Source organism: Macrosteles quadrilineatus, unplaced genomic scaffold (assembly GCF_028750875.1).
Source record: "Macrosteles quadrilineatus isolate MER2022 unplaced genomic scaffold, UCM_ALF_1.0 Scaffold_8__2_contigs__length_117827958, whole genome shotgun sequence".
Lineage (NCBI taxonomy): Eukaryota > Metazoa > Arthropoda > Insecta > Hemiptera > Cicadellidae > Macrosteles > Macrosteles quadrilineatus.
This window is the reverse complement of record NW_026542601.1, coordinates 94,089,720-94,111,318: the sequence shown is the minus strand read 5'-3', so window position 1 is coordinate 94,111,318 and position 21,599 is coordinate 94,089,720. Positions and strand designations below refer to the sequence as shown.

General features: G+C 36.0%; 1 protein-coding gene across 1 annotated transcript; it reads right to left on the bottom strand.

Moving 5' to 3' along the window:
- Nucleotides 1-631: 631 nt before the first annotated feature.
- On the bottom strand, nucleotides 632-15,562 carry LOC129001385 (phospholipase A2 group XV-like). Its single transcript, XM_054428637.1, has 7 exons — nucleotides 15,125-15,562; nucleotides 11,414-11,556; nucleotides 8,372-8,603; nucleotides 7,298-7,525; nucleotides 6,649-6,820; nucleotides 5,283-5,405; nucleotides 632-3,768 (listed from the first exon to the last, which is right to left on the bottom strand). The coding sequence occupies exons 1-7, from the start codon at nucleotides 15,204-15,206 to the stop codon at nucleotides 3,543-3,545; spliced, it is 1,206 nt and encodes a 401-aa protein (XP_054284612.1). The 5' UTR covers nucleotides 15,207-15,562; the 3' UTR covers nucleotides 632-3,542.
- Between the last annotated feature and the right edge of the window lie 6,037 nt (nucleotides 15,563-21,599).

Here is a 21,599-nt window from a genome sequence, read left to right as displayed (position 1 = left end):
GCACTCATTACCAGATTTTGTTTCTAATCAAGATATCAAGATATGACTGACCTTGTCACAGTTGGTAGTTTGTAGTGTTTGAAAACACACAATTGACCTGGCCATAACTGTATCATCGGTATTGTTAAGGTTTAAGCCTGAATAAAGAACACTCGATCTTTGAAACAATGAAACTGAAAAAATGTTTCAAACAAATATTGATGATTTTGTTAGTTATTTAACATTAATCTCTAATAATTATTTTGATTCCCCAACACAAGTGAAAAAAACATTGATTATTTAATTAACAGTGGCATTTTTTGTATTGATAGGGTTTAAGCTATAGTACAGTAAATGCAAAGATGTTCTGTAAAATCAAAGCTCAATGACCAAGCACAGAGTTCAGATTTATAAAGACTACAGAAAATAACGATGACAGGGGTTTAAAACAGAAGCCACCTCAATGCAGGGCTCCTGGGATCCTGAAAGTTGTGGTTTTTTACTTAACGAGATGGAAAATGTCCGCATTATTCTGATAGATAAGGGTTGAAAGTTACAAAGCAATGTTTTTTATAAAATTTATATATTTAAATAATTACAATAACTAAGACATATAGTTCTATCACAAACCACTAATATCTAATTTTCTTAGGTATAAAGTAAATAAAATAAATAATTCCATTAAAGATATTGCTTAAAGGACAATAAACTAAAAATGATATAAATTACAGCTTTGATTTTCCTTAATAAATAGGCCTATTACTAATGGTTTTTTTATTAAATAGTTCAAACTACTGTTATAAACAATGTGGGTTTGAATAGTACTTAAGGTTTGATATCCAAAAACATTGAATGGTATTTGATGAAGTACAATTAAACATTTGCATGAGGAAGGGGCACGAGTACATTTGATAAGCCAATGTACTTACGCCCCTTCGTTTTGAATGCCACTAAATTTTATGTTTTAATCAAAATGTGATAACAACCTAAAGAAACACGAATTGAAATTTATTGGAATCGACATCATAACAGTAAATTGTTGATTAACTGGAATAATGATATGATAGCGGAACCATATACCCGAGTTTCCAAATAACTAGAGGTCTATTTTGGAAAAAGTATTGTATATAAATTTGTTGAATCTTCCCACCATGTGTTGACACCAGTGTGTCAAATATTAATATGATACAATGAATACAAACCCTTTAAGAAGCAAAATGCTTATGGAGAATAGTCAGACTGGAATTTTGCCGCCAAAATGAGCTTTGTGCGGCCACCGCTACGATCGCTCGCGTGGCGGCCATGCTACTATATTTCTCTCTCTTTTTAAACAGACTCTTTGTCTCACTCTCTCTCACTCAGTCAGCTGACTTGGCGGCGTGCTCGCGATAGTCTACCTAGCGACCACCGCGGGAACCATCAAAAACTCAAATATTTCCAGACAGAATTTTTTACAAAGGCATTGCGCTTCAAGGGTTTGTATTCATTGTGTGATATCAGGGGAATTAAGACAAGTTATCAAAACAATTTCAAAGTAAAGTTTGTCTTACGAATATATACATAAATAAATATATATGTACAGTCACAGAGAACTAAGGAACAGAGGATGGTACACTTAAATGGTGCCTAGCACTTTGCTGGTGTCTAGGGTGAAATCCTGCACCTCCCCTCTCGCCCTCATGTACTACAATCAATCAATCAATAAATTATCAATTATTTAAGATGGGGACGCCACTATGTGCATATTTTAACCCAAATATGAATGAAGGATGAGTGTAGGATGAGTGGCGCGATCTTGTAGTCTTGTTAGTGACTAAGGCCGACATGTTCCTTAGACACAGCTGTTAATTAATAGCCCATACAGCTAATGGCAACTAAGGGACCTACAGTTTATTGTGGAATCCGAACCACATTTTTTCCTCATAATTAACGAATTGGTCTAATTATTAGGATAGTACTGCGGGTAGTCATAGTACTCACTAGTGCGGACGTTAATCCACACCAGGGAGCATCGCATCCACAGTGCATCCCTAAAATTATCCACAATTCGTGATAATCTACAACACTCAAGGTGGAGGAAGACCTTGTGCAACAGGAATTTCCGCACAGTGCTCAGCGTTCGGGCTCTTTCAAGCTTGTCACAAGTATATTTCCGTCCCAACATACCAGAGCTGAAATCGCGTGGTTGTGCCATAAGCAAGTTGTCTCTGTTCCTTAGTTCTCTGTGGTTCAGCACAGCAACAAAGATATTTTGATCATAACTTATAAATAATAATCTCCCTTGCTTTAGGATTAAAAATAAGTCACACACTTAAGTAAAATTTCCAGGTAATAAAACTCAAACTAAACATTCAATTACTTTCACTAAATTTAACATTACTATAAAATGACCATATTAACCTAACATAATAATTTGGTACCCTAAGGAAATCTTAAAATCTATAATATTCATTTTAAAATAGCTTAATGCATCAGTTTCAAATAATGATAAATGTATTCACAAATAGGTTTGATTTATTTACAATTAAATAAGTTAATGTTTTTCTTACAGTGTACAAATTAAAAATCATGTCACTCTTGCATGTATGTGATAAGTTCTACCATAGACTAACCAACACAAGTAGACTTCTCATCCCATTGTAAATTTTGAAGCACGTTTTTCGTGTCTAGTTCATGTACGTGACACAAAGGCGCTAGTGTCGATGAAACTTTGTTTCCATTATTTTAGGGTTAATTTCGTGATTTGTGCTTTACTGTTTGGTTATATAACTAGGGGACAAGTTATTGTTTATGATTAGATCGTATTATTTGGTTAAACGAGGTTTTAAATGGCTGTAATAACGGGAAACAAATTGTAAACAAAACACGACCTCTACATAAACCGTACATGAACTAACAATAAAATTGTCTTCAGCTGTTCCATAAGGATGAGAAATCTACTAAGGGAGTATGTTTTATCTATGGTTCTACTTATTTTCTTTGGCTCATTCAATGAGTAGTTAAGAATTAAGAAACAGAATGCAGAACTGCTGGTCTTAATAATACAACATAGCCTACATGGTTATTTTTTGGTTTACCTCTTAAAACTAAGAATTGGAATGTGAGAAAACACAAATTCAATAACACCCCGACAAAATGTGACAAAACCGTCTCATAACTTTTGGAATGGACTTCGAACAAGAAACTTCTGCCTTACCAGCTAGGAAACCATTCACTTTCTACAAATGTGGGACATGTGGGACTGCCTTATGTGTGATAGTCCAACCAAACTGGTTTTCCAACAAACTGCAATCAATGTTTGCCAAAATATGGTAAATTTTGTCACAAAATCATTATTGTGATTCAGTAGCATAATATTTGGTTGTCAGGAAAAATGATCATTAAAATTTACTATGCACAATTTAACAGCCCAACAGTATTGGTCTAACAAGAATCAATGGTATTTTGTATTTGGATTTTAGAACACTTAAAACCTACTGTACAGCTAACAAAAGCTGGCTTTTATGAACCCAGTGACTTATTTGTTCGACGGAGAGAGATCAAAATATAAACTAGCGTTAACATCACAGCTTGAAAGCAAACAGTTTTGAAATGTAATCTATGATCCTGTCATCGCTCAACACATCCATGTGATCCATGTTGGGGAATGTCTGGTGATACACCGGCTGCTTTTGGTTGCCCTTCCAGTGAAGACAACCTTCTAAGCTCCTCTTGTTTACTGTTCCGTCTCCGTCACCAAACACAAAACTGGGACTGCCCTCGGGGAACTTTCCTTTTTTGTAGACAAGTCTGAAATTAAGTAAACATTGAAAGGTTAATAGCAGAGTGAATTCCTATAACTCCAGTGAGTACTAAGGACATTTTTTTCTAGTACTCTTTTTGCGTGAATTTACCATAAACCTTCCGCTCCATTTTCTATTACATAATAGTAATTTTATTTTAACATCCTCTGGGTTTTGATAACCAGCTTGGAGTAGATCACACATGGGGGTTTAATTTTCAAGCTGAGCTTTTATTCTTCCAATGAAAGCATCTGCGAAGGTTGTGCGATTGAAAATCCTGATTTTTTCATAACCGATGGAGGAAGGAAGGAAGATGAAGTCTCCGCGACCACAGGAGACAATTATAACTTTACTGTGATAGCAGAAGACGAAGATGATGTCCCCGCAAATACAGAAGAAGTTCACGATTTTAATGTGATCGTGGGATAAGATACTGATGTTATTGCAATCACAAAGGATGTTCACTTTACTGTGAATGTAGGAGACAAAGATCATACCCCCACAAAAACGAAAGGTTTTTTTTATTTCATCTTGATTCCAGCAGGCGTAGAACCTTTATGTACGCGATTGCAAAAGAAGTTCACTATTTCACATTAACGTAGCCTCACGATTCCTCGTGTCCCAGGTGTTCACGATTCCTCTGTTGCAGAATGTGTCTAACATTTCACCACGACCGTAGTGGGTGTTTGCAATTTTGTTGTTTCTTGTTCACAATTTTGCCGTGATTGCAGAAGTGGTATAACCAATTTTATAGTATGACAGTTATGGGTTTTTTAAGAATACGTTCCAAAGCATCCCAATTTTGGCGGCCCGTCCTTATATTATTTTGTTCCAAGCCCAGAAAATCAAAATTTTATATCCAACCCAAAGTAAAAAGTCTAGCCTAGGCTACAGACCACTAATATTATTATTCAAAAGTATCTACATATTTGCTAATCAAAGCAAATATCTTGTCAAAAGCAAAGAGTTCATTGAGTTGAAGCAATACCACGTGTTTCATTGATCACCTAAGCTTCAGCCACCAAAGAATTAATGTAGATAACTAACAAGGCACAACCGGCTCATCAAGACTGTATGAACTATGATGTTTGTTGAGCATCAATTCAAACTTAACAGTATTTTAGTTTTTGCATATATTGTAAATTTACAATTCTACACTTACATAGCTCTCTCTGCATAACTGCTAGAGATTAACAGACAATGCAAGCTATTAGAGTCTCAAATATATTTTGAACTTCTGTCTTGCTGCCTTCTTGGCTAGACGACACTGAAAAACTTGATTAAAACTCCAAATGTTAGCATAAGTCAATTTCAGAACTATTGAGATAGAACTTCTACATTGTATGAACGAAGCAAATGGATTGTACATTTTGAATAGCCAAGTACTTGGAGAGTCAAGCATTTCAGGTTACCGATTTCCTGAACCCTATAGTATGAATGAACAATGACCGAGGATTTGTTCTCAACTTTAAAAACCAACCTACTCGAACCTAACGAACTAATTGGCACCTGTCATCTCACCTTTCAACAGTCTGTACATTGTAACCGTGGAGACAATGCACCTCAACCCCTGGAGCTGTGAAGTCCAGAGTAAACTTATAAACGTCCTTCCACATCTCCCAGGCTACCTCGTACTCTATGTCCCTGAAAACAAAATTAAAACTTTAGACCATAACCGACTGATAAACTAACAGCCTAAACCATAACAACAAGAGAACAAAAGACTATAAATGTTGGGGGGCATATTTCTATCATTATATAGTAGGATTTCAACAGTTTTCTTCTACCACCACAGAACTTTGCCACACTGGGGCAACTTGGCAATATCAACAACCGTAAGTAAATGTTGCGGTCTCGGTGATAGCATGATCATTCACGATCATGGCAACACTCGCAAGCATATTTGCGGACTCGGCAATACCGCGATCGCGACTGCATTGTGTGGTATCAGCAATAATGTGATGATCTCTAGTGATCGTGATTCACTTATGGCGTTAAAAGAGAACCAATGTAATGCCAGCAATGAATTGAGACTTATTGGCTATTCTAGTTCTTAGTCCATACAGAATTCAAGTACAATTCTCGGTGCCCAGGTTGGCTCTATACCCAGATATCATCCTGTATAAATATGTTTATAATACACCTCTCTCAGCCTTTCCACGTTTTTTCCAATAAGAGAAAGTTAGCTTTACGCATGTATAGTGATTAAGCTATCTTAATACAGCTATTCCAAACTAAGTGAACCTTTGAATTGAAACAGGAAAAACAACTTTAATCCTCATTTGCCTGACCTTAAATTGGCAAATACTGTTAATATTTTAGCTACATACCTTGTAAGCTCATTGTCAATTATTCTTATCGTCATTACAATTAAATGTTTCAATCAAGTAAACTAGTAGTACATCGAAAATATTTGGTATTGTGTCATCCTGTGTTTTCTCAGTCCTACTTAAACACTTCCATTATAAAACTAATATCTTGGTAAATAATATGAAGCTGTAAAATTAATTTATATTAACTTTCTCTTGAATTTGAATAATCATAAGCCTACTGGTTTTGATAAGTATAAATATGAAAAACACATAAATATACTCATAAAAAATATGTGAGAGAGGTCAATTATTTTGATTGGTCACAGCGTTACTGACACTAAAACGTAAAGAATTTTTAGTTAGTCAAAAGGTTATATAGCGCAAAAAAATCAGCAAAAATGTTCAAACTTCTTCGCTGAGATCTTTATTAGAAAACTACCTATTTGGGGGTGGGCTACTCTTCTATACGGAAACGTTGGCGGTCCGCGTTGGCGGCCCGCCTTTCTTCCAAAAATTGTTAATGTGGCCCGTGAGTAAAAAATGTTGGAGACCCCTGACTTATTGCATTGACTTACTGGAAGAAGTCTTTCATGTCACTCCAAGTGTAATTTCTCTCATAGGTTTCCACGAGGACTTCGTTAGGTTTCCAAAATAGAGAAGAAGGTAAGAGCCAGGCCAATGATGGGGCAGTAATCTGCATGTTGCGTAAAACACTCTGACGTAGAACGTACACACCAAGATCATCTCCTGAGAAGGAATAAGAATTAACCTTGATTGGTTGGAGCTGATAGTACAGCTACACAACACAAACATCTATCTTTATCACTATTCCAATATTTGTGTTATGAGGATGCAGGCCCTTATTTTATGGCTTACTTAAAAAAGTTATTAGGTAAAAAAAAAACTTGAGAGATCCAGTCAAAAAATGTGAGATCCAGTCAAAAAATGTGTTTGCATGATGGGAATACGCCCAGTTGTTTTTTTTTCTGTATGAGGGGCAGACTCAGGGTCCTGGTATGTCAACTGAATGCCCAGTTGCTTTACCAGCCTGGAAATAATAATAAAAGAAAGACATGCTAGGGATTAAAATCTCATCTAAAGGAGTTGCCACAGATTTCAAGTCACACTTCTTCTTTGGGTAAACATGTCCCCAAAATTTGTTAAAATACTAACTCCTCCATAATTGGTCGAACACTAACTTATTCAGGGTATCTCAACACATACCGACAGCGTAGACCTTGATCGCCTTAACAGATCCTCCCCAGGCTCCTGACAGAGTGATCATCGCCCTAATGTACTGATCCTTCCACTTTTGCGACTGTTGGTGTAGAAAATACAGTGACATCGGGCCACCCATGCTGTGTGCTAACAAGACGACTGGAGTGTTGTTGTTAGTCTTGTATGTCTCTTCTACTAGAGCCTTAAGCTTCACAAAGAACTCTTGGTTCTCATCTGGAAAAATGGTTAAATTTGTGACTAAAAATACCAGAATGCATAGGCCTAGTTATCGGAAAATTAAACATTTATTATTATTTACATTTGAAGTAAAGTTAACACATTAATTATGGTGGTGGTTGCCAAGAACCTTTTACAATAGACTACTGGTGCAGTCAATTGTGTTAAAATCTGTCTTGAACAATATGTCATTCATGGTTTGAAAATTGGCCCAGCTTTCTTTGATCATTGAACTTTTAATGAAATGGTCCTGGCTAAAGAACAAATTGATCTTAGTCAGTAGCAAAGCTTTCATTAACACTCATCTCTGAGTTAAAATACGCACGTTGGTGTGACGCCAAATGTAATCAAATCAGAGCTGCAGTTTTCAACAGTTTTGTTTTTTTAGATGTTCCACAACATTTTGATGGGAGAGCATTAAGCTATGCACTCTAGCTAGATCATGTCCTCTTGTTGCCTAATAGAAGCAAATTGGTGTGTTAATTATTATGCTAAACATGCTTAAGAATGTCGAGAAGGTTTGAGTGTAAAATGAGAGGACGGGACGTTTTTCACTTGGATTAGGCTAACAGAAATTTGAAAACCAGCCACATAAAATATATGCTTTGGGAGGTTTCTTGTTGCCACTTTACAAAAATATGTTTGCATGTTTGGTGGTTTCCCATAACAAGTATTTACTTTACATTTAGTGAGACTGTGACTACTAAAAAACTATCAATTAGGTTTTTAACCTAACTACACTCCAGACTCTACTTTTGAATTACAATGCATGTTTTATCAGGCACCATACAGTGACGTCAAAGTAGTGAAACAAAACATTCCAACTTGGATTAAAGCACTTACTAGGAGCTTTGCGGAAGTCGTAAGGGGCTCCCCTGATGCTGACATTCCTCTCCCAACCGAGGCTAGTGAGAGCGTTGCCTATGTCTTTAAAGTAGCTTCCAGATGAGGCCTTGGTTGGATCAAGCCACTCCACCACAAAGGGGTCGCCCCATCCCGGAATCCTCAACTCCACACCAGGGGCATTGGAGGTGGTGCGAGTGGCATTGTCATACACCAACCTCATATTGTCAACCTACAAAATTAAGAAGTTAGGCCTACATTTGGTTGATGAATGGGTAACAAATATAAAACAAATTTTGACCTGATCTGGTGAAGTTGAAAGTTTTACTTAAAAACTTAGGCTACTGTTTGTAAATAGTATCTGACTAAAACAACAGAATAAGGATTTAATATAGTGTTGTAAATCCAACTGGTAGCCTTATTTGTACTGTTAAATTCACACACTGGATAAGATGTCAATTATTTTTATTGAATATCTAAAAAGTGAACTGCCTTGCATAATAATTTTTTCCTACAGTTACCTAACAATGTACATGTTCTCTCACTGATTTGAGAAAGCAAAGTGGCCAATTCGCTCATCAGTGAGACAATGTTAACATTGTCTCACTCTAATTACTTTGTCTCACTCCAGATTTGCAACGTGAAGGCACGAAATAGTGAGCGCGTAACATGCAGGCAACGTCGTATGCGTGCGAAATACGTTGGCAGCACTGGCTGTAAATCAGCTGGTCAGCTGTTGTACTGTTGTATTTGTCACTTCACATTAAATGTTATATTAAAAGTTCACTTCTGTGTAAAAATAGGTTATGTTTCTTCACAAATTTATTTGTTTTATGGTAACTGTAGGAAAAGTATAATGTGCAACTCGAGTTCAAAGTACAATTGCCTCACTCGAGAAACCATTCCTCACTCGCCTACGGCTCGTGAGTAAGGATTTCTCTCGAGTGAGTCAATTGCTCACTTTTCTCACTAGTTGCACAAATAACTAGTAACTAGTGTCCCTGTTGCTCGAAATCTAGCAATTGCTAATTATTACAGGCGTTATTTTAAACGAATAACAGTCATAATTTTTGATGACTTTAAAAAAGAATCGACTCTAAGATAATGGAATACTCAAGATGTATATAACAGATCAATATAATCAACATTTCTTGTAAATATCATTTTTCAAAAGCTGATCTGGTTCTTTAGTGTTTTCTACAAATAGCCTTACTCATAGCCGCTTTAGGTTGTCCAAACGATTATAAATTTAAAAAAAAACACATTATTTCTATTTCTTCTCCTTGGTGGTGTTCTATGACTTTCTTATGTTTCCATAGTTTGCAAATCGGCTCTTTCAATGATTACTAAGAAATGCAGCATAGTGTTAATTCAGTTTTTTTTTTAGTATATTTATCCAGGCTCTCTCGTTTTTTCCATTGCAATATTTACGCCAACCCAAATTCAAATTAGACTATTTCATTTCAACCGAGTAAGTTAATGTTTGTAGCTAACTAACTGTTAAATTAGCAAATTTATTGACTGTTTACAATTACCATATGTTCTTCTTCTCACTTTTAATTTCTGACAACAGCTGGAGTTTCAAAACAGTTTTTGTTTCCCATGTTAATCTTATGGAGAAATATGAACTTTTAAAGGGCCTCAATGCCTCACCCTCTAATTATTTCCAAAAAAGAAAGTTTTCTGCACAACTTCACGTTAAGCTCTTTCCAATGACACCAAGAACATGTAAATCGGTTCAGTAGTTTCGTAGGAGTAATTGTCACAAAAAACCTGCTTGCGTATTAAATAAAGTACTAGTGCACCTGTTGCTCGAATTCGAGCAATTGCAAAGTATTACAGGCTTTATTTCAAAACGAATGACAGTCATAATTTCAGATTACTTAAAAGAGTCAACTCAAAGATAATGTAATCAATGACTCCACTTCAGTTATCAAAACTGAAAACGAATCCTCTTGTGTGTATCATGGGTTAACTATAAACAGCTGTTTTAGTGTGCAATTAATACAAATTATTCGTCTGTTTAAGTAAAAAAAAATATTTTATTCAAAAAATACATTGGGATTTTGATGGCCTGTGGGGCAAAGCCCGAGGACTTTTATTACAGGAATTGGTAAAAGGGGGCGTCTACACAAAAAATACTTAATTTTGACACATTGTTTGTAAAAATCCGTCCATTATTAACGGAGGAGTAACTTAGTGTTTCGTAGAAATCGCCTTCACGTATTATATATAAGGATAGATGAACAACTAACTAGAAGAGTGTAAAAGTGTAAATGTAAACAATAAACATCTGTCATGACCATTTTTTAAAATGACATATGTTGTCAAGATAGATTCAGGTATATGACAGTCTCCCCCACTAATTAAGAACAATCTTTTACAACTGGTAGGCCTAGTCTCTATAAATTTTGACGGCATGCGATGTTCACGTTGTGGTCAGGCGTTGCAACCAGAAGATCAATCTTCAGAGAGAGGTCAAGCTGAGAATGTCATAACACCTAATAATAATTATAACCTTGAACCTAACGGTGGTCTATGTTTAAGGTTAAGTTAGATTAGAAAGATTGTTATAAACTAATTAAAATCTATTTAGAAGTTGATTTACCGGTGTGGTAGATATAATGCTAAGGCTACCTTTTTAGGCAAAGTGATACAGGTCACTTTCTAGTCGTAAGTTAGTCTGAATGATTAATTTCATGTTTCATCACATTTAGCATTTAGACAAATTGAATCTAAACACACTTAGCTAATCTGTAAATTTTGTTTAAGCCTACTCAATGAATTTCCCATGACACATTTTCCATATCAAAAAATGTAAAACTAACTTAAACCAACAAATTATTTAAGTGGATGATTTATTATTAGTGTAGGCCAAAGTTTACCTATTGACCTCTCCTACTATTCCTGCCTCTGGACCAAGGACGGAAACATAAAGTAGGCCTATGGAAGTAAGAAAGTAGATTTCATAATTTAGTTAAATTCTAAGAGAATGTTTTTTTTTCTGTGTTCACCACTGTTTAATATAAGTTAGGTACTAACCCAACAATCCATTACAATTGGCACCAGCAACTCCATATTGAGCCAAATGTTAAAGAAATCTTTTGTAGTCTTGGTGCATATATAATGAACGACTTCGGGTTTATTAAGCTTAGCATCAACTTGGCTTCCTCCGTCCCCTGGAACTAAAAAAATGTAAGATCAGATCACAGATCCATTTGTGAAATGACAACAGTAGGGACGATCTAAATATTGTGTTCACTGAAACTGTGGTTTCTCCTAGCCCATTTAGGGCCTAAGTCTTAGAGAGAAGTGGATGGACTTCCGTATCTGTTGGCACAAACAACCGAATGAAAATCTGAATTATTCGATTGTTTTATTCTATACTTACATACATAGGTATATTGTTTGGTTGGCTAGGTTAGGTTACCTAACCTTCTAACTAACCAAACGATATATCGAATAATTGATATATCAATCGATATTTTAATTCGGTTGTTTGAGCCAACAGATATGGAAGTCTATCCACAGAAAAGTTCCTGCCAACTCCTTTACATATCCAATAGGTAAGTTAGGCCTAGTCATGTACAAGTTTGGACACTGGTACCGGTACAGAAATGGTTCACAGCAGTGGCGGAACCAGAGGGGAGGCGACCGCCCTGTCACAATAACTTTGGACATAGAAATGGTATGAAAGTGCCATTTTGGAGACTTAAGTTTAGTTTACAAAAGATTTTCAGGGGGGGGGTGCCCCCGATCTCCCCAGACCCCCTGGTTGCCCCCCCCCCTTTGTGGCTGTTCTAGTTACGCCACTGTTTCCCAGTTTGTTTTTCACGGCCCTGCAAAAGAAATAGCCTAAATAAAATTTATAGGTAGGCCTCCTAAATGTGGTCCACTCCTATACACGGGAAGCTTTGGGCTCATGTACATTGATCGACCACATATTCTCAAACGATAATAACAACCTCAGGAGCGATGTCATAAAATCTTGTCTGTCCGACCACTATGCTCAATCAATTTTGATCAACACTAACTTGCCTACTGATCGTTCAGGAGCGAAATTTACGTACGCTAGGAGTTTTAATTCCACCAATATAGAGACTTTTAAACATTGCCTTCAGCTAGAGAACTGGGGAGATCTGTACGAAGCTGAGAATATTGATAGTAAGTTTAATGCTTTCAATAGTACATTAAGTTATCATTTTGACATTGCATTTCCAAAAAGAATTAAAAAGCTCGATTCAAAAAACAAAAGACGAATTTCGTTTTCAGCTGAACTTTTAAAGCTAAAAGAACAATGTATTGTATACTATGAGAAGACAAAGCACCTCAACTCTGATAACGTTCTAAGACAATACTATCTGAGATTAAAAAATGAATATAGAAAACTAATTAGAGAATTAAAGACGAAAATGGTAATTGCCGAGATTGAAGAATCAGACAGTAAAACTAAAGGTATTTGGGAAGTAATAAATGAAAACAGACCAAGAAAAAAGAAGGCAATGGATAGTATTTGTATTAAGGATGACAGTGGTGGTGTAACCATTACTAATCCCAATGAAGTGTGCAACAGATTTAACAGTTTTTTTGCTGAAGTTGGTGGCTATAACAACAAAGGTGTGAGAAATCCTCCTAACTCCTGCAATTTAAACAATAGAAATATAATATCGTCATTTTTCTTGAAACCAGTGACTGAAGAAGAAATCAAAAGCATTATCAGTGAGCTTAAGAATAAAAGATCCTCAGGAGTTGATGAAATATCTCCGAAACTACTGAAAACCGTTTCAGGTCTGATCTCATCACCACTCTGTCACATGATTAACTGCTCCTTCGTTGAGGGAAAATTCCCTTCCAATCTAAAACTGTCAATGGTAAGACCCGTTTTCAAGAAAGGGGACAAAACCAGCTGCAATAACTACAGGCCTATTAGTTTAATATCAACCTTTAGTAAAGTATTTGAGAAAGCAATGGTTAATAGATTATGGAGTTTCCTAGAGTCCCAAAACATCCTATATGAAAACCAGCACGGATTTGTAAAAAACAGATTGACAACCAGTGCCATGCTTGGTCTCATAAACAGAGTGGTGAGGGATATGGATTCACGTCAGAAAGTAGCAGGGATGTTCTTTGATTTTAGCAAAGCTTTTGACCTCGTGAACCATGATATACTGTTGAGAAAAATGAATGATCTGGGCATTAGAGGAGTAGCTCATGCTTGGTTTTCTTCGTACCTGAAAGACAGGCGACAGTTTGTTATGATACCAGCTGTAAATAAAAGTGGCTACTTGCAGAACCATTCCTCTTCAGAAGTCCCAGTCAGGAGAGGTGTGCCCCAGGGTTCCGTCTTGGGTCCGATTCTCTTCCTTATCTTCATAAATGATGTTCCATCCAGCTTGAATCTTGCAAACATATGCCTTTTTGCCGATGACACTTCTATCACCATTATTCAATCCCAGTATTCAGGCCTTAGAACAGACCCTATTTCTTGAATCCAATTGCCTGCTTCAGTGGTGTGAGGATAATGAACTAATCTTAAATGCCAACAAAACCACACTCCTTCAATTTAGCATTGCTCAGCATCGCACATCCACTGACATACATGTTCTTCTTGATGATACCACTATTTCCCCTCCCCAGATGTAAAGTTCCTTGGTTTAATTCTAGACGAGAACCTCAAATTTCACAAGCATATCGATCACGTTTCAAACAAGATACCTGTTGGGATTTTCATGCTCCGCACTCTTAAACATACTGTTTCGTGTGAGGTCCTCTTGACAGCCTACTATGGACCAGTTTATCCTTATCTGACATATGCTGTACCTGTCTGGGGGTGTGAAAGCCAAAGGACTCAGTTCATATTCAGGCTTCAAAAAAAGGCTCTCCGAACTGTTTTTTCCCTTCACCGTCGTCAATCCTGCAGAGATGTCTTCAGATCACATAAAGTTCTAACTTTCCCTTCCATTTACATTTTAGAAACATTATCATTTATCAAGAAAAACCAATCATCATATAGCTCTCCAAGTATCCATAGTTATCGTCTCCGCAACAATTTCAATCTTTCAGTACCACGACACTCAACCACTTTCTTTCAGAAAAATTTCCACTTCAATGCAGTAAAACTTTTTAATGACCTCCCTCTCCCTTTGAAAGCCGAACAGGACATCGGAAAATTCAGGAAATTAGTTAAGTCCATGTTGATAAATAAGGTCTGCTACAGCGTCCGGGAATTTCCTGGTACCGTAGTCTTTAACCTTATTAAACATAAAAGAAAACAATTTGTATATAATGTATTTAGTAGTTAATTAATTTCATAAAAATGTAATCTCTTGACTTGGCCAATGCAATGTATTGTTAATCTGGTTGAATAAAGGACTTTGACTTTGGCCTATCCGATCTTTAGGCTATTATTTTGAGTTTACGGAAAGTAAGTTAAATTCAAGCAATACTGACCTAACCTTACTAAAACTGAGTATAAACTGGTATGTCCCAGGAATGGTTTTTTTAAAGGATGCACTTTACTTTAGGTCCTACACTCATTCGAATGAAAATATCGATCGATATATTGATTAATCGATTGTTTAATTCGATATATCGTTTGGTTAGTTAGGCAAGGTTAAACTAACCTTACTAACCAAACGATATATCGAATGAAACAATTGAATAATCGATATTTTCATTCGAATGAATGAAGGACCTAAAGTAAAGTGCAGCCTTTTAAATTTAAGATAAATTACAGATAACTTAGGTACTTACTAAAAATAACTGGGTGAACTGTTCCAGGCTCAATTGCAGGGATGATAAACAACATTAAAAAAATTGAATGTGGACTAAGCATTGTTTGCCTCTTCTTGTTCCTTACCAATGCAACTTCACCACGTTAACATTAAATAATTGACCAAAGTGTAACTAATTAACTGTGTTAAACTTAACTGACTAGAAAACTGATAACTAATTTGACACACTCAAATCACTTAAGTTAACCTCTTATTCACTATGAATAGCTTCTTAGTAAGTAAACTGAACAATCGGATTTTACTGTTGGCAATGACGAACTGATGGGATGATATGACGGATAAGTTGTTATTCTAATCAAAATTAAATAATATTACGTATTTACAAGTCCTAAAATGTTAAAACACTTCACTTTGAGTTCAAATCCACGGACACAAGACAATAGGCCTAGTATAGTAAAAGTAAACAAGAAACAAAACAAGACGTCTGTCAATGTCAAAGGCCACCGAGAATGAACAGAACAGACCAATCAGATTACAGGAACTAAACGCCAGCTGTTTGACGACAGAGATCAAGAACAATCCAACAATAATTTAATTTTTGCTTTGGACCTTGATAAAAGAATCACGCGAGGGTCAATCATCGATGTCGATGGGGTCAATGAGATTGACTTCAATTTTAATCAATAGTTTATTTTACAACTGTTAATAGAAAATTTCTTGTGAAACAAAAATCTTGTGTGAAGTCATGTGAAGTATTCTACTTGTAGTATCTACTAGGCTAGGCACCCGTTTGTTTTAAAAATGTAATACCAGTCATTAAGCCTTGCTTAATTAAATTTTATGTACTTGTTGGAATTTTGTATTAGAAGATAAAGATTGCAGAGTAGCCTACTTGTACTTTGCAATCCCCTTCACGTGAACAGACCACAGTAGTACATAGATTAAAGGAGTACCTAGACACTCTTTTAATCTATGGTACTACTGTAGTACTTCAAATTCGGTGGAGTAGTCACTTTTTTGGAGGGGAGGCAAGTGGGCAACAAAGGGGCAGATGTTATATTTAGGGAGGTAAATATTGAACAGGTTGCAAGCGATTTTTTTTTTAATCGTAAGAGAAATAAACAAATCAATGGCAAATTAATTAATACATTAAAGAGGCCTCTACATGAGTGTTGATAAACATGTTGATAAGCGGTAACTCCCTTCACAGTGGCTTTGCGACTTTGTGTCGTATTTCCTGTGAACGTTGAACGTCACAAACATTTAACATACGGTATTATGTTCACACCCAAACATAAAGTGAAACAGTGTATCACACTTTCTAAAGGCACCCAAGCGTTGGGATGAACAAAAATAGAATGTTAACACTAAACAACAAGCTAAAAGTTGTAGTTAGTATCAAACGGCCACCTCAAAAACGCGGCCTTCAAAGTGGCAACATCGCAAGTAGGGTTGTAACAGTTGTTTTGTTTCGATGCGGCTAATGGTAATTTGTGTATTTTTGAAGAATACAAAAGCTTGTTTACTGGGCTATGAAAATATTTACTCTAATTTAGTGTACAAAATTGATTTTAATTCAAACATTGTTTTGGTATTCAATCCTATAGATTTTATTTTCAATCTTTTAATAAATGTATATGTTTATAAATTTAAATTTAAATTAATAATACGCGAATTAATGAGTTGGTGTCAAGTGTCTGTCATGTTATCTTATGGGATATGGCTAGCGCTAGACAACACCATTTGCAACGTTGCCGATTCTACCAGGACGCGGCCTGGAGTTAAAGGTGGCCGTGGTATCAATACTCAACTCAAAGGCTGTGAAACGCTGCTCTATAACTGATCGTTGATTGTAGTTGTAGTATCTTTAAGTGTTGCCAACTTTTTTCATGCGTACACATAATAAGTGCCTTATAAAAGCACACTTTAGTGTTGTTTGGTTGGAATACTGGAGTGCGTCAAAGGTCAAAGTAAGTAAATGTAGGAATTAGCTACTTTGCGTGCTATAATCATAGGAAGGAAAGAAGTCAGCTGCTTTGTCAGGTACAGTAACTGCAGTAACTGTAGGAAAATCCTATTTACAGACAAGAAAACCACGAAGATAAATTTATCTGTACTAAAACGACAAAACCTGTAATTGCTACTCATTACTCCAGTTCAAACGTGACTTGGCCTACCTCTTGAAAAGTGAAAAAATTATTATGGTGGCATGTAAAAAAGTTTCAATTATAAAATTTTATAAAAAAATATTGTGACACCACTAGCCTAGTTAAACAGCTAACCTCCTTGATTACTTGAAATTCACACCTAATTAATACTTTTTTTCCTAAAATACCCCAACACCCTACTGCGGTATCTAGCCGTCGGGCGTGCCTCCCATATATCTAGACGCTGGCCACTGCCATATCAATCAAGAGGGATAACCGGAAGTCGATGTTTACCCGGCGGCTTACCTAAATAAGGATATCCTTCACCGGATATTCCGCTGACGAGGATACACAGATGTGCGAAGCGCCTCTGCCGATTGTTGTGTTACTAAGGGTTTTTGTGTCCCGTTTTGGCCCACCCCTTCCGTCCAGGTCGACTGGGGAGGGGTGGCCATCCCATCCGTACTGTAGAAGTGCGTATGGTTCAGGTCCGAAAGTAATTTAAAGATTTAAGTTAGGAATCAATTCGCTCAGTTTGGACAAAGAAAACACGACATCTACAGAAAACCGGATAGAACTAACAATAAAATTGGCTTCAGCTGTTCCATAAGGATGGGAAATCTACTAAGGGACTATTTTTTGTCTATGGTTCAATCTATACAGGATCTTTTGTACGTCACTACTCACGACAAACTTCATTTGAAGTAGATTATAACATCTTTAAAAAGAGTTTGAAAAGCGCCGTACTTGTGGCCAATGAAATAAACCCACACAGCTGTAGGTGAATCACAGCTTCGAGCGGAACGGCGCTTTCCAAAGGCGTCACGGCGTCATCTGATACTAGCGTTGTAGATATAAAGTCAATGGTTGTACATAGGGATTGGGCGTGGTAGCATTAACACCATTAGTGAAGTATTTTATCAATGATAATTTACGTCATTTCCATATGTGTGACTAGTCAAATTTGACACTCCAGCTTAATACCAGCATGGTAAACCGGGTTATGTAGTTCTACAATTGCAACAAGTGCGTTTAAAAACGGAATAGTATTCTACCGTATTTACAACGATTGCGTAAAGATATTGTTAACGACACCAGTAAAGAATTTAAGGTACGAGCCTTAAAACTATTTACCCGAGTTGCGTACACTACTTTACCTACGTCAGAGTTAATTACTAAAAATCACTACTCATAACTTCTAAGAGAGGTTATGTTTTCGTTTATAACCTCTCATTGCCACTGACAGTGATGCAACGAAACATTGTACCAAACACTGATTGCACCACTCAACAATTACTGAACAGCTTATTAGTTAAAGTTCCAATTATTACAATTTTACTTTACTTCTTCTCTCTCAATCGTTGAACCTCATTGGTCCGTTACCCGTGTTGTTACGAGTAAAACTATGCTGTTATGAAAGTAAACAATGCTGGCATGAGAAACTTTTCAATTCTAAGAACTGAACTGAAACGGCTACTTAAAAAAATTGTCGTAGGTTAATAATTTTAAACTGATTTATACGAATAATGTTTGCAACAAAACTAATACATCGCAACAGTTTACTTTATTTGCCATAGACGTATAATAAAACGTATGCTTTTCATAAAGTGGAAGAAGGCATTTCTATTTCATTATAATACTGTAATACCATTGACTATACAGTATACCATAAAACGGCTATTGTATTTAGTCAATGGTAATACATTTATTCAATCACTCCGATAACCAAATGCTGTGCTTTGATTATCTAGGTTTAGTGTGAAATTACTTCTCTGTGCCAAAAAAATTGCCAAATGGCTTAGGGCTACGACTTGTCTAACTTTCCCGGATGTACAAGTTGGATGTAACAACTAAAACAATATTTAAAAAGTTGAGGGAGAGACCCATGCCGCATGTTTTTACCTCGATATAGGTGAAGGGTGTATACCTTGTGTAGCTTTGTCACTGCAAAGACAACAACACATTTCGTGAGAGTGACTCTTGCAACATCAACTAATATAATAATAAGTTATATGTATTGTACAAAGATGTTCCTTGCCGTTTGAAGATAAAATAAAATAAAACAAAATAAACTGATCCTTTGCCAGCGCCAGGACCTTTTATAAATCTAGTTAACCACCCGTGCTCCGTCACGGGAATATTGTCAGCAATAAAAGATATAATAATTAACAAATACTGTTTATCTTTGTATTTTATTTAGGGGCTGCTTATTTTTTTTACATGAAGTAGAACGGATAGTTGGTCTGTATCAACTATTTATGTTGTTAATCAAATCGATATATTAGTTTAACCAAATGAATGTTTTAAATTAATTCGAGTTACATTTGAAAATTAAATAGTGTATAAACTGCGCAATGCTGATAACATAATAAGCTACTTATGCTATGGAGATAGTTTTTTCATGTATATTCCTAAATTCGTTGTTTTTTTGTTCATTACATTCGTTGTGTGGAATAAAGATAGTCACTAAAACCAGCAGTTGGTCGCATTTTACGGATCTTTGACCCATTCTGTGAGTAACAGCTGTGTTTACATCGTATAGGCTAGGCATATATAGCCAATGCTATAATATCAAGTTGAGCATACTTTGTTTCAATGTAAGAGGGTACCTATTAACGGTCAAATCCGATGGTAAAAGGAGTCCCGGATCTTAAAATTATATAGACTTACAGAATGATGATTCATCTAAGTGAGACTTATAAACTCACCATTGCAAATGAAGAGTTGTATGATCTTATATTATTGTTAAAATATTATAGACAGACAAGACAAAAATGATAGATTTGACCAAAGATATGTATTTATTTTGACTGTTTACAAATCATAATAATCTATAAACATATGTTAGTTAAACTGTATATGAAATAAGGCAGGCATAGATTAGACATAGATTATTTATTACATTCTCTCCCCCCCAAGAACTGCGACCCCGGTAAAGATGGCGTTATACGAGTTGTGGACATCAAAACAACCAAAGGTACATTCCGGCGCCCTCTTACCAAGGTCGCAGTTCTTGGGGGGGAGAGAATGTAATAAATAATCTATGTCTAATCTATGCCTGCCTTATTTCATATACAGTTTAACTAACATATGTTTATAGATTATTATGATTTGTAAACAGTCAAAATAAATACACATCTTTGGTCAAGTCTATCATTTTTGTCTTGTCTGTCTATAATATTTTAACAGGCATAGATTAGACATAGATTATTTATTACAATTATTCAAATAGTTTTTGGACGTAGGACCTTTTATAAAATAACCAACGATCAAGGTACGGTTGAGTCAAGTTTCTAACCACGATAAATCTGATTACTGTAATTACTTGTTTAGGATCAAAGTGCCAACATTCTGATTTATTAGCAATCATGAGACAGATAAACTTTATTTATAAACTTTATAAACTGTATACCAGTTCCTAGACAAAAAATCAATTCCGAACATCTCTGGTTTCCGTTAAAATATCAACAGACACACGTAACTAACAAAATGCGACAACCAACCCACTTCTACGGTATTCCTTGCTGTTCAACAAAAAGTAATATTACTTATTTTCTGTGAGAGCAATTAATGCGAATGTCACAATCCTAGATCCTGTTGCTGTCATAATCCTAGATCAGTGGACAACGCAACTTGTCGTGACCGCTCTAACAGCTGTTCTATCGATCAATGTTTGACAATCAAATCAGCTGAGCGAGGCCATGTTTCGCCACCTGATCTGCCTAGGTGGTACTCGGTACCAACCTTGGCCCTGCCCTAGTGTCGCAAGACTCCTCCACCCCCGACCACGACCGTGACCTCCCTCACTCCCTCACTGCCCTGTCTCGCTGGAGAACTGTGGTATCCTCTTGGTTATATAATTGTTATGTTTATAGACAAAGTATGATGTGTGCAAAATAGTGGTTGGACATAAAAAATTAGCTGACTACGTATACGAAAGCCAACCAAAAAATGTATTGATTAATATAAGTTTTATCTTACATTTGTAGAATATTTAATTTCACAGGCTTTTTAAAGCTGATGAAAATTGAGGAACATGAAAAACACACACAGTCAATTTTACTTTTTATTTCTTTGTCATTGAGTGAAGACTAATCAATACTTCCTCTCCTAAACTCCGGAGCAGAACGCTATAAATCGATATGGAAACGGAAGGTAGCATGCAGAGTCCTAGATACATAGATTATCATTGTGCACAATTTTAGCTAATTTGTTACAGTAGCTGTTAAGCGATTGGTAGACTGACAGACATACCAATCGACAAGAGACCAACTGATTATAGTCTAAATACGTATTGGTACATAATGATTTGCGAATGTGATAGCAACTAACAATATATTTCCAATA

What these genes read in the sequence shown, in the direction of transcription:
- LOC129001385 (XM_054428637.1), bottom strand. Translation starts at nt 15,206, where the DNA reads ATGCTTAGTCCACATTCAATTTTTTTAATGTTGTTTATCATCCCTGCA. An exon ending in CGACTTCCGCAAAGCTCCTA is followed by an intron (nt 7,526 to 8,371) that starts GTAAGTGCTTTA and finishes CCATTTTTCCAG; the next exon opens with ATGAGAACCAAGAGTTCTTT. An exon ending in AATGTACAGACTGTTGAAAG is followed by an intron (nt 3,769 to 5,282) that starts GTGAGATGACAG and finishes ACTTAATTTCAG; the next exon opens with ACTTGTCTACAAAAAAGGAA.